The sequence below is a fragment of the Euwallacea fornicatus genome, chromosome 26 (assembly GCF_040115645.1).
Source record: "Euwallacea fornicatus isolate EFF26 chromosome 26, ASM4011564v1, whole genome shotgun sequence".
Lineage (NCBI taxonomy): Eukaryota > Metazoa > Arthropoda > Insecta > Coleoptera > Curculionidae > Euwallacea > Euwallacea fornicatus.
In genome coordinates, this window is record NC_089566.1 from 800,554 (window position 1) to 813,892 (window position 13,339).

The following is a 13,339-nucleotide window of genomic DNA, read 5'->3' on the forward strand; positions in this document are numbered from 1 at the left end:
AGTAGAGTGGTCTGCGAGATCTCTTGACCTTAATGCCCTGGATTTTTCCTTGTGAGGACATTAGAAGACCAGAATCCATGACACACAATCTGATTCCCTAGAGGAGTTACATGCCCTAACCGTCGAAAAATGCAGATCAAGAACATCACAAATGTTAGATCATGTGCGACGATGTTTTGAGGATCAGGTGTACATGTGTGTGGAAGTCAATGGAGTCACTTTCAACATTTCTTACAATAAAATAAATAAAATATCAATAAAAATGGTTAAAGGCAAGTTATTTGGTTTTTGTTTGATTACTACAAAACCGACGTAAAAGAATAATCATTTTACAAATTAAATTATATTTCAAACGAAGTATATCGTTTAAAGAAGAATTTTTTCACCGAATGATGTAACCCTCCTTAGTTGTGTGTTTTATCTTCTTTTTTAACAAAGAACAGAAAAAAGATTCAAGGAACACAATTTTTTTTAGAACACCCTGTGTTTATCAAAAATCATGACATTTTAACTCATTTTCTTTTCGTGGTATCACTTTGATAATTTGCATCTTAATAAGCTGTCCAGCGTTGATTAAATATTTCTACTCTCCTTCACATAGCTGATGTTACGTTCATCATATCCGCATTGTATCAAATCGAAAGTAAGTGCAATCGTTGGTCTAATATCGAAAAAAAAATAAATTATACTTTGTACGTTCAGTATCTAAGTATATTTGACGAAATCAAAATTCTCTTTTCCTCAATACAATACCAAATAGACGTATAGCAAAGCAAAGGAATAGTACAAAAGAGATATAAAAAATCGTAACCGTTTTACATTGTGAGTAAAGTGTTTAATTCCTTTTAGGCAGCTGAATTCTCAAATTTCTTCTTCTAGATTTGGCATCGATGACTAATTGAGCTTGCCGCTTTAAAAAGCTCCTGGAGGGAACTTCTTCCTCTTCATCTGAACCTAAAAAACACCATTACAAATATGGGTAATTGCTGTATGATTACACATCTTTTTTTCAAAATAATTCAGTGTGAAACTATAAATTGCTGAAAATTGACATTTTATATATAATATACACACGTGATCAAAATTTTTGCATGTACTTCAATTTTGATTTTAAGTGTTTATGGATATTGTTACGTCTCTCCGGACAATTAATGCTGTAGCTCTCTTTCGATCTCTTCCCGGACTGCCCACAACATCGTTTGAGTCGTGATATTGCTTTATACTCACATTGCATCACTCTGCAAAATACCTACATTTTGTGCAATATTCGTTTGATGAATGTTGCAGAAAAGTAACTATTTTTTCTCTATTAAAATAAGAAATTGTAGTTCTAAGTATTTTAAGGAATATTAACAAAATAAAAGGAAAAATAAATTTTTGTTTGCAACTAGCGGAAATGCGGATGTCAAGAAATTCAATAAAATCATGATCATTTCTTTGGTTTTGTTTTTTATATTTTTTTATCGGAGTGTGCACTATTGGTTGTATACCCCAATGAAAAAGAGGAAAAAGAGCAAAGAGCACCAGTAAAAATCTCTAGATTTGTAATAACCAGATGCAGTTTCAATAAGTATGTATGTTAAAATTTTGGCTTTTTATTGCTATTTATTTCTGGTACCGCGGGTCCGTTCACCTTCCACTCATGGGTCCGTAAAGTTTATTGTGACAGACATGAAAGAATGATTATTTAAACAAATGGTTAAGAAATGAACTTTTGTTTAATCAAAACGCGTATAATTATGTATATGTCAGAGATTTATTAATCCTTAAGTTATAAAGTGTAACAGTAAGAGCTGACAGGGCCATCTTAAGATAAAGCACTGTCGAATGAGGTCGGTACCACCAAAGGTGCAATCAAGAGGTCTTGTGTGCGAACTTTTTTTGGTAAACAGGGACTAGTAGGTACCTTTTCCTTCAGGTTTGAAGCACTTGCGAGATCGGGAAAAAGTCGAAACCAAGAAGGGTCAGGCAGATAAGATTTGGAAGGGACGAGAAGCGCTCGTGTGGTAGCGAATTCGTTGGTTTTGCCCTTTCTATTTTTGCTATTAAAAGAAAACAAATACTTTATATCATCATGGAAAATCTCCCTAATGATGATCTGACATATATATACAGGGTGTTCTCAAAGTTGAGTCATCTCTCGTAAAGAGAAGTCAGTTTACCAAAAATTGTTTATATAAAAGTTGCAGAATAAAACAATAATTAACAATTATTTAAAAAAATTGAAATTTAAAAGCTTTAACGCAAATCTTATTTTTGTCGTTTTTGACTGTTGCGTTGTAAAAACATTTTGGTAGTGAACAATTGGTTGTTTACTACTGATACTGGGTGTGCCTTTTTTTTTGTTCTGCGATTTTCAGTGAAAGATTCGATTTGACCAGTGCTAAATAAATTCTAATTTTAATCGGCTGACAGAGGAACATTATTTAGGCTTTCTTCAAAACAATCTACCAGACTTATCAGAAGATGTTCGTTTAAATGTGAAAGAGAATATGTTGTTTCAACATGATGGAGCTCCACCACATACGAGAAGTTCGCGAACACTTAAATAATTAGTTTCTTAATAGATAGATAGAACGGAATGAACCCATATCTTGGCCTGCACGTTCCCCAGATCTAACGCCGTGCGATTTTTTTCAATAGGGCTATTTAAAACAGTTAGTTTATCACGATGGAGAAGTAAATAATGTGGAAGAACTATAACAGAGCATTGAAAATGCTTGTTGTGTAATTCATGGATATCGGGATTTTATTTTTGATGCATGTAGGCACTCACGGGCACGCCGAGCAAGACTTTGCATTAACAATGATGATAATTTTGAACAGTTTGTAGAACAGAGCATATGAGCATGGCATAATTTTTAATTTTTATTGCGACTTAGAGCTCACAATCTAATATTATTTAACTCTTTTATGCTGTAACTTTTATATAAACAATTTTTGGTAAACCAACTTGTCTTTACGAGTCCTATCAGCTCTTAAAATAAATGATTCAACTTTAAGAACACTCTGTATAATGATGTATAAAAATTTCCCAGTTTCAATAGTGTAGGGGACTAAACTTCTCCAGCTATTTGGGATCAAGGGCAGTGGTTTGTATTTTCCTAACTTAGCACAGTTTTGAGGTTTTCAAAAATGAATAAATTTTTTTTTTATATTCAAAAATTATTTTATTTCATACCATCATGCATCTTTCGAAACAAAGATATTAAAGTGCAAAAAACATTTTTGTAGTTCAAATAATTTGCAGATCATAGCTCTTAAATGAGTTCCAATCCACTCAAACATAATCCAAGCATAGATTTTTAAATCTGTTCTTAATAAATAGTGATTTTGCTGATCTTTGAGGAAGCTTGAACGTCCAATTGTACATTCAAGCAATAACCGTTTTCGAATCGTCAGAAACAGTCACACACATGATCAAGACATCCACAACGGATATTTTTTTATTTTTTCTGAATATTTCGAATCACTTTTTCTCCCTGTTGGAATGGAATTAATGTCGACTGTATCGTGAAATATTTTTCGTTATATTAAACACGTGAATTGCCTTGGCAACATCTGTGTAACTACATTACTACTATTGGTCCTGCGCTACCTATTTCAGTTAGCAAGCTAAGTATTAGTTAATTATTAAATACTGATATGGTAAACGAGTGTATTTGTTGCTACTTAATGTTTCTATTTAGATAAAATCAGAGAAGTTAAACCAGTAAGAAAGAAAAATAAAAAACTTGCTACAACTTTATTTCTTTAAAACTTGTTGTCTAGGAATTTAAATATAATTTGAATAATATGGCAGCATTTTATGAAATATGCAATGAGGAAATACCGGATATCAGTGTTGGAATAATTTCAACTGTCAAGTTCCTCCCAGTCTTATATACTTTATCCCGATGAGCATACGGTAAACCGGAATTACCGCCAATATATGAGGTAATGTCATCCTATCATTTATTCTTGAGATTCCAATATTTCTTTTAAACTTTGTTTTAATATTGCATTAAGTAGGATTTCCTTCTAAAACATTTTATTTTTCTATTAAATCATAAATATTTTTACGATATTTAAAATTTGGTTAGGGAGTCAACATTCCTTCAGATTCCTTAACTGCTTAATATCCCGTAAAGATTCTTCAACAAATACATTAAAATCTAAACGATTAAAACTGATGATGGTGATCTCACCTGCTGCAGTTATTTGATGACCTGGCGATGTCATGGTTTGAGGTTGAGGGGCTCGTCTAATGAGGCCATTGTAAGGTGTGGGCAAACTCTCGTCTATAACTGTAACTTCTGCCTATAAAATATCAAAATATTTAATATCAAAAACAAAAAAAAGCATACCACTTACTGTTTCTTGCCCTTCGTCCTCTTCTTCTGTCTTCTCAATTATTCTACACCTTTCATATTTCTCAACTACCACCTTAATGTCTTCTACAATAAGTTTCCACATAGTTTCGTCGCTATGTTCTGTTGATGCTTTGGGATTCGCTAAAAGCCTTAAGCTATGTAAACTACTTAGTACACTAGCTAAGGCATTCTCGATAGAACTTTTTTCTTTTTTGTATGATTCAGACTTTGATTTTTGCACTAATATTTCAGACTGGAGTCTATCCATTTCACCGGATTTCCTTTAATATGAGAATGTTTTAATACATATTATAATTTAGAAAAATACTCACTTTTCAGCTTCTCTAGACTCTGAGTATTTATACCCCTCGAGTTTAAATCTCAACGTTTCCATATTGTTCTCAATGCTCTTTTTCTCAGTTTCCAATTGATCCCTCAATTCGTTCAACCGCTTCTCTGTCTCCTTTTGGCCCTGAAAGCGCTCGAGAACTTCTTGGGTAGTCGTTCCTCCTTAAATTTGTTATTGAAGTATCTCCAAGCAAATTCAATAAAAATGCATACCAGTGGCCCTTTTCAAGAACTCAAGCTCTTGAGCTTTGTTTTCTACAGGATGTGGCGGTGTTACCGATGCACTATCGTCCTCAACATCTGCTTCTACACCTTCTGGTTCTTGCCTCACAGAGAGTTTACCAGTTATAAACAAACGTCTTTCTAATTTCTCAAGTTCGCTCTGGGCACGCGTTGATTTGCCATTAATTCAGATTAAAGCAAAATGGTTTAGGCTAAATGAGTAAATAAATACCTTTCGTTCATTAACAAGACGGCGGCCTTCAGTGGCCGCCAATTCCCTTTCATTCGCCCCAGATGACGCCAGCTTTTCTTCCTTCAAGAGGTTTCCTCTTGCTCTCCCCTTACGCCTCATGGCTTCCTCCAAGATCTGCAAAATTACTATTTATTTAAGAACAGATCCAAAAATTTATATTTGGATTGTGTTTGACTGGACTGGAATTAATTTAAGAACTGTGATTTGTAAAGTATTTGAATTGCAAAAATGTTTTATGCATTTTGATATTTCAGTTTTGAAAGATATTTAATGATATGGAACGAAATCATTTTTTTTAATTGATAAAAGAACATTTTATTGACTTTTGAAAAATTAAAAATTGTGCTAAAATATGAAAATTCAAATTTCTTTTGTCAATCCAAATAGCTCGCATAATTTAGCCCCCTATACTATTGAAAATTCTAAATTTTTATATTCCATTATTCTAAAAATTTCCCCAAAACCACCCGCAGACTACAAGCAGACAACATTTTTAAGAATATCCTTTTAAAAAATATAATTTACATTTTTGGCCTACCCTGTATGTGTACAAATAAATGGTTTTAATACATATATAAATTAATAATTGTTAAACGAATGATGATGGAATGATATTTAATGATGATCTATTAATGATGACAGTATTTATAGAGAAACTGTTAACTTTTTCTTAGCTTTCATCAATTTTCTATGAGATTATTAAGGGGTGATTACTCTAGTATGAGATTAACCACTCCTTAGGAAAAAATTGAAATGTTGAAACACCCTCTACACGTATTACCTTTTGAAGATTGTTGACATCCGTGCTTTGCTGCTGCAGTTCCTCTTCCAGAGATTTAATTCTGCTTTCGAATTTTGCAGAATCATTTTTCAATGATCTTCGGATATCGCTGTATTTGTTTTTAATGTGAACTGCTTCCCTAATTTGTACTTCAACTGCGTGAATATTATTTTGGAGTTCCTGAGATGACTTAAGAAAAGACTTTTATTGATAATTTAGGCAAAACCCTCAAAAAAATGGCTTTTAACCACGGTTTAAATATGAAATAAGTTAAACAAAAGTGGCATCTTTCCTATCCTTATTGGTGCTCAGAGCTGACTGGAGTAACTGTGCTAATTTAATATATAACTGAAAGATGTTTTTCATGTCTTTTAAGTAATTGAACTAAAGTGAAAGTCGTGAATACCGACGTTGGTTATAACAAGTTATACAGAGCGGTGAAATTTCGAACGCTCGGTTGGATTTGCACTTATCCTATGGTGAAAAAGTCGCTTTTAACGTCCGCAAAAAAAAACATTTTTAATTGTTTGCTAACCAGGTATAATATAATAATTGTAGCATAAAGTCAACACTGTCGGCATTTTTTGAAAAGTGACTCAAAGAGTGACAAACATATTTTAAAAAACACTGCTTTTACAGACTTAATAGATAAATCCCAGAAAATTTCTTTTTAATATACATATTTGACACGCCTATGTATGGCTGTGGTTTTTCTGCGATTTGTATATAAAGCTGCTAAAACATCGCTTTTTTTTATAAGTTTCAGTCTCTTTTTGCGGAAGTTCTAATTGAATGCTAGAAGTGTCGATTTTAATTTGCAATTATTATACTATTTATTTTGCAATTACCATAAATACACAAAAAATCAATTTCTTTGAGCCATTTGCCGACACTAAATAATTGAAAATACAACAAAAGGGTTTGTTGATTTAAGTCATAGAATCTGAGTTTTTTATGTATCGATATTTCCATTTATATTTTTTGTCGGTAAATGGTACTAAGAAATAAATTTTTTACTGAAGAGTTTAGAGAGGACAGGAATTATCGAGAAAAGTGCTGAATTGTGAACGAGATCTATATAAATTAGAGGCTGTGTTCATTGTATTTATGTATTTAACTTGTTTGCGTTAAAATTATTTTGATGTGTTTTAAAAACTAACTTCAAGAAAAAGAAAAGTTTCGTCTATTCAGGGGAAAAGTGTAATAAATTCCAGACTGGAAGCAGGGGAAAGCAACAATACCGTTGCAAATGAGTTGCACTTACCGCATTCCACTGTTTCTACAATTTGGAAGAACTGAGCCAATATAAACAATGCGTTTAATGAAACTTTGTTGCCAAAGAAAGAATTTTAGTTATCCAATCATAGGAATATTGATAAGACGTTATTTGGTAGTTTAAAAAGGAAAAGAAGTAAAGGGTCAGCAATCAATGGCCCAACACTACAGGCAAAAGGGTAACAATTTGCCAAAATAATGAGTAAAGCTCCGAGATATAAATGCTTAGAAAGTTGAACTCAACGCTCCTAGCAAAGGTAGAACATCGCGTATGGACCAATTACTGGTAAAGCTGTTAGTGTACCAGTTGCAATGACATAGAATTGGCTCGAGAGAGCTTTTTTTTAACGCAGATGAATGAGGTTTTTTCTACAAGATGACTCCGAGCAAAACACTGAAATTTAAAGGAGAGAAGTGCATAGGCGGAAAAATTTGCAAGCAAAGAGATACTCTTTTTGTTGCTGCCGATATGGTAGGATCAGAAAAACGTATGTTGATTGTTATTGGAAAATAAAAAAAAAACGTTGTTTCAAGACTATTAAGTGGTTACATGTGTTCTACATGTCTAATAAGAAAGTCCGGATGACTTCAGACCTGTTGAAAAAAAATTTGCCACATTGCGACACAGAAATAAAAAAAATAATTTTACTCTTGGTAGACAATTGTGCAGCGCACCCAAAAACATCAAATTTAAAGAATATCAATATATTGACCAAAAAGTGTCGTAATGGTTGCTTATAGCACTCTCTAGAAGATACAACAAAATCGTTTAAAAATTTGAATGTCTCATCCCAAAAAACCTCCGGATACAAAAATTCGTGAAATTAGCTCGAAGAAGTCGAAAGATATTAAAGAAAATCGGATTTCTTTTTTCAACTTTGACACCCTGTAACTCTGTTATTTTCAACTTTCGCACTAAGGCAAGTTTAGTTAAATCGACTTATTATGAGTTGCACTATATCCAGTAGCGCGTTGTACACAAAGTATTCGAACACCCTGTATAGATATCACATCACTTCTGCAGCGGGTTAACCAGGATATCATAAGATCAATGAAAGTTCATTTTAGAAAGATCTAGCTAATGAATATTATTGAAAACAATCAGCAAAACAAAGAGAGTGCTATTTATCTTTTGGATATAATATCTATTACTTCCAAAGCATGGAACTGAGCATAACTCCAAACAAGCACGAATTGTTTTAGACCTGTAGGTTTAAAGCTAAAACCAGCAGCTAACGCCTTTGAGGAAGAGGACGATCTTTCTTTAGCTGAGGTGGCAAGACAGATAAATAATGATTTTGAACAAAAAGATTATGTGCCTTTTGCTATGATAAAAGAAAACATTACATTTTCAGATGAATTATGGACTGATTTCGTAAATGTTGAATTTAATTTGGAAACAAACGATGCTTTATCTGATAAACAAATTGCAAACGAAGTTTTCACCATTCAAAAAATCCAAGATGAAGGTTTTAAGCCGCTATCAATTGTAGAAGCTCTATAATCTTGAACAGTTTTGTGCTCAACAGTTATACTAGCAACAAAAGGTTTCTGAATGTGATGAAATCAGTTTCGTAGACAAGAAAATTGATTTGATTTATTTTAAATTTTGTTGCAAAAAGAACACGAAAATTACAGAATATTTAAATAAATAATGTGTTTACCACATATACGTAAATATAAATATATTGAAAGTTATATTAAATTATTTACATTTTATTATTTACCTGTAATAGTATTAATTTTCTAAATAATTTTTTGTATTTTTTCATATATCTTTAATTATTAAAAAACAAGTCTTGATGTAACGACGACCGAATATAACGACCCTTTTTACTCAGTTCTCTCGCCATCGTTATATTTGACTTTCAGTGTATTTTAATTCCATTTATTTTCAAAATAGAAATTCTAATACATATTTTCTTCAATTATTAAGCCAATTAGCAGTGATTTGGAATAAACTTACATTTTAATCAAAACAGAATACACCCCCAGGCAAATTGCCTGCTGAGGCAATTCATATTGTAGACAGTATAGTACGTCTCCGGATGGGTTTAGCAAAAAGAGAAAGCTTCTTACTTTTCATTTTCCGAAAAAATTATATTTTTCATGAAAGTTTTTGCTTCTTTTCAACCGGTAAAATCAGTTTTCACATTTTCAATTTTCCTTGTCGTTACCGAGATATCGAAAAATAGGTCCATCCCTAATTATAACAGAAATTTTTATCTAAGTTTCAAAAATTGATTCTCGTTTTCATGGCAATTGTAAACAAGACTTAAATGATAATGTTGTCGCAAGAACAATGAATTTACCTGAAGATACCGAGTGTTTTAGAGTTAATTGTACATATGGTATTAGGGATTAGAATACTTCACTACGGTTCAAATTCACCGATATATTGTATGTAAATCTCGATTTATTCTCGAAATGCAGAGCCTTTTCCTTTTTTTTACTTAATGACTTCATAGTTATTATGTACGATATATAAGTGAATTTGAATCATAGTGAAGTACTCTAGCCCCTTATACCGTATGAATAGTTAACTCTAAAACGGTCTGTATAATATAGCAAATATAATAAAGCAATTAGTGGAGTTTTTCAGGAATTTATTCAAAACTTTCTATATATTTAGATTCTAAAATATGGTGCACAAAAATTGATCAAGAAATTCTGAACTACTGGCTCCATATTAGATGTAAAGAAAACAAAGCAATTTGGAAATGAAAATAACTGTGCGACTCTTAGTGTAATGGATTCGGTTGAAAATATCCAAAAATTTTCTTTACGTCGAATTTCAATTAGCTTTAATTAAGAATAAGTAAAACGCATATGCAAAAAACATTGAAACTTCATTCCTTCACACTAATCTTCAATTATACTTTAGAGTCGAGAAATCAAGCGAAACGTTTGAATTTCTGCTCGTGGACAAGCGCTCAAATCACAAATAACCAATAATTTTATCGAGACATTATATTCTCTGATGAAGTCATATTCTCCATCAATGGTACTATTTCTTCTCAGCATGCAAGGTACTGAAACCATCACAATTCCTATTTCCGAGTCGCTCGTAATCAACAATATTCCGCTAAAATGAACGTATGGTGTTCAATTTTCTACCATGGTATAATTGGACAGTATTTCGTTTGTGTATAAATTTTTATTTGCAGTTCCTCTTTTTTGTCAAATCGTTATAATAAAAACTCACTAAATAAGTCTCGATTATGGTCACCATGAAAACCAGAAGAGGACTTACAAAAATTTCCATCTAAATTTGCCTATTTTTTTATTTTCCTCTATATTACAAAAAGGAACAATATGTAACAACAAGTAAAATTGAAACGGTGTGAACTGATTGAACCATTTAAAGAACAAGTAAAAGCTTTCATTGTGAATACATTTTTTCGGTAAAATGAAAAATAAGAAACTTTCTCCTCTTAGCAACTCCATCTGGAAGCATACAATATTTTAAATATCGAAAATAGGTGTTTTATGCTATGATACTCGTAGATTTTAAAATGCCTTTATAAAGGTGATTTAGTTTACTTGAAACGCAAAAAAGATAATACGATTTAAATGTTCAATTTTTGCAATTGATCAATTAATCTATATATTATTATTTTTTTATTAGGTGGCCGCCTTGGTGCTAATTTCAAAAATACCAAGTTCCATAAATTTAATCCAAGCATTTTACTCAAACCAATTATTTGTGTTTCATAAGGATGTGCAATATTTACAAACAAGGTCGTTTGTTCGTTCTACACACTATTCCCATGAAACGCAAATATTTCATCTAAAAAAAACCTACTAGAGGTAATAACTCGTAGCGTTGTATATTTAAATCATCATGAAGAAGCCCATTATATAAAATATTAATATACAGAGGGTGTTAAATTGCAAAAATTGAAATTTTACAAATATCAATAAACAAGATGGCTATTTACTATTTTTGATAAAAATCCGAGATGCTTGGACAAAGATGGGCGTTTTGTCTCAAAGGGATCCCACTGTACCTAATTGCAGTAAAGTTGAATTACGATCACGATAATTAAATTAGTTTTTCAAATCAGCATTTTTGGCATTTATTATAGATGAAAATTTTCATTATGATTTAATTCAATGAAAATAAATTTTAAAGTTTCACATAATGTTGAAAATTTTAGCTGCCTTTGGCTTTTGTATTTAAAAAAAGCCATGGCTCATTTTAAGTTTAGAAAAATTCACATTTGGGTTAAGTTACTTTCACATTTTCCGCCTCGAAATTTTTATCAGCTTTGAGAATTACAAAAATACATTAATGTGGAAAAACATGGATCTAAATTTGTTTTAATTTTGAAAAGTTCAAAAATAGTATTGAAATTACGAATATTCTCACTTATGTCATATTGCCCACTCATAATACTCACCTCTGAGTATCTCGATGATATTATTATTTTTTGTATAGAAATCACCGCTGTAAAATAATTTCCGATTCCGAAAACTCATTTGTATACGTTTGTTAATATTCTATTACCTACCTATATTATCAAGAAGTTCAAATGCATTCTTGCCAAAGACCTTTAATCGTAAGGCCCCTAATTCGCCTAATTCAATAAACGTTAATGCCCTTATCACGGATTTTTTAGACAAAAGACATATAAAAATTTAATGTATAAAAGAACTGAAACTACAATTAATTAATATTCTCTGTGAGCAAGACTTCTTTAAATTTCACGACATATTGGTGAATGAAAATTTACCTCTATAAGAGTTATATTAAGTTTTTCTTACTTTGCTAACTGGTTTGTCTACTTTCAACTCCAATTCTTTTTTCTCCTGTTTGCTGACTAATTTCTCGTACTCTTCTCCCAATTGTACTATATAATTCCGCCTCTGGTAAAACAAAGTGATGAAATAATTTCATACAATGTGGCCTTAAACAAGTATTTGCTTCACCTTGCGAATTTTATACCTAAGCAAATCCAATTTCTTGCATAGGTCAATAATTTGTAGATCTAGTATTTCTTTTGCCTCGTTGCAAGTTACTTTGTCTGACAGAGGTCCGAGTATCTCTTCTAATCGACTACAATATGTCGATTATTAGTGTTTTGAGGTATACCTAGTTTAAAATGACTTAAAAGGCCAACAGTGGACTATACGATAAACTAATCCTAGCTTAATGATATAGAGATTCTGCCAAATCCTTTCAGTATTCTTTGTATTGCCAGGAACCACTTGCTTCTTACTTTAACAATTTATTCGAAAACTGGTCTTAAGATAAATTTCCCTATCCGTACCTGTTTTGCAATCGGTTTTTAGCCACATGGCTAACACTTTCGTGAAGAACTACAACTAACTTAGATACTTCTTTTTTCAGAAAGAGTATTTCATCCACATTAGACTTTCGTTCTGCCTCGCAGTCTTCAAAAAGAGCTCTTCTTTGTCCCTCTGAAAAACCTTTTCTCTTAGCAGAAATTTTTTTCAAGCATATTAATACAGTAAAATTTTGATGAAGTCTATAATAATTAATTATTATTGTGAGGCAATAAAGAACAAATATAGTCTCATAATAAATTCTTCATTGGATCAGTCGAATTTTCTTTCCTATTATTTTTAATACTTATTGAAAAAAATAAATACCTCAATTGCCCAAATGATAGGCAAAAATTGCCTTATTTCTATTTTGCCTAACTGGCACGATGGTAATGATTGTTTTCAGGGTTCACTAACCTGACAGTTGAATTTTCCGTTTTATTTCCAATATTTTCTTGTTAAGTTTATTTAACTTCAAAGCATCTTCTTCGTTCATATTTTAGTTTCAGATGAGGAAGAATGTTAAAAAATACACTTTCTTTATTACGTTTGATGATACAGCATTACATATTAAGTTAATATTGATCAAACTTGTTTTTGAAACAAATTCAACTATGGTAACCAATATCGATATCTTAGAAATTAAGCATTATAATTCTTTATTATTAGCCGAAATTGGAATGCTGAAATCTCAGTTTATCATCCATGTTTCAATATTATGTGCTCTCTATGGGTTTATTTATAGAAAATAGATGACTGTTCGTTATTGATAACTTCATTAAGGCAATAATGGCATTATGTAATTGTTTATACGTACTA

At 31.6% G+C, this 13,339-nt stretch overlaps 1 protein-coding gene across 2 annotated transcripts; it reads right to left on the reverse strand.

Moving 5' to 3' along the window:
* Positions 1-745: 745 nt before the first annotated feature.
* CCDC151 (Coiled-coil domain containing protein 151) lies at positions 746-13,017 on the reverse strand. 2 transcript variants are annotated; one of them, XM_066296679.1, is made up of 11 exons: positions 12,938-13,017; positions 12,505-12,655; positions 12,164-12,290; positions 11,999-12,100; positions 5,957-6,145; positions 5,155-5,289; positions 4,914-5,082; positions 4,685-4,862; positions 4,354-4,633; positions 4,188-4,299; positions 746-954 (listed from the first exon to the last, which is right to left on the reverse strand). In XM_066296679.1, the coding sequence occupies exons 1-11, from the start codon at positions 13,014-13,016 to the stop codon at positions 836-838; spliced, it is 1,641 nt and encodes a 546-aa protein (XP_066152776.1). In that variant the 5' UTR covers position 13,017; the 3' UTR covers positions 746-835. The 2 variants fall into 2 exon arrangements, with proteins under 2 accessions (XP_066152776.1, XP_066152777.1); XM_066296680.1 differs by lacking the exon at positions 5,957-6,145.
* Between the last annotated feature and the right edge of the window lie 322 nt (positions 13,018-13,339).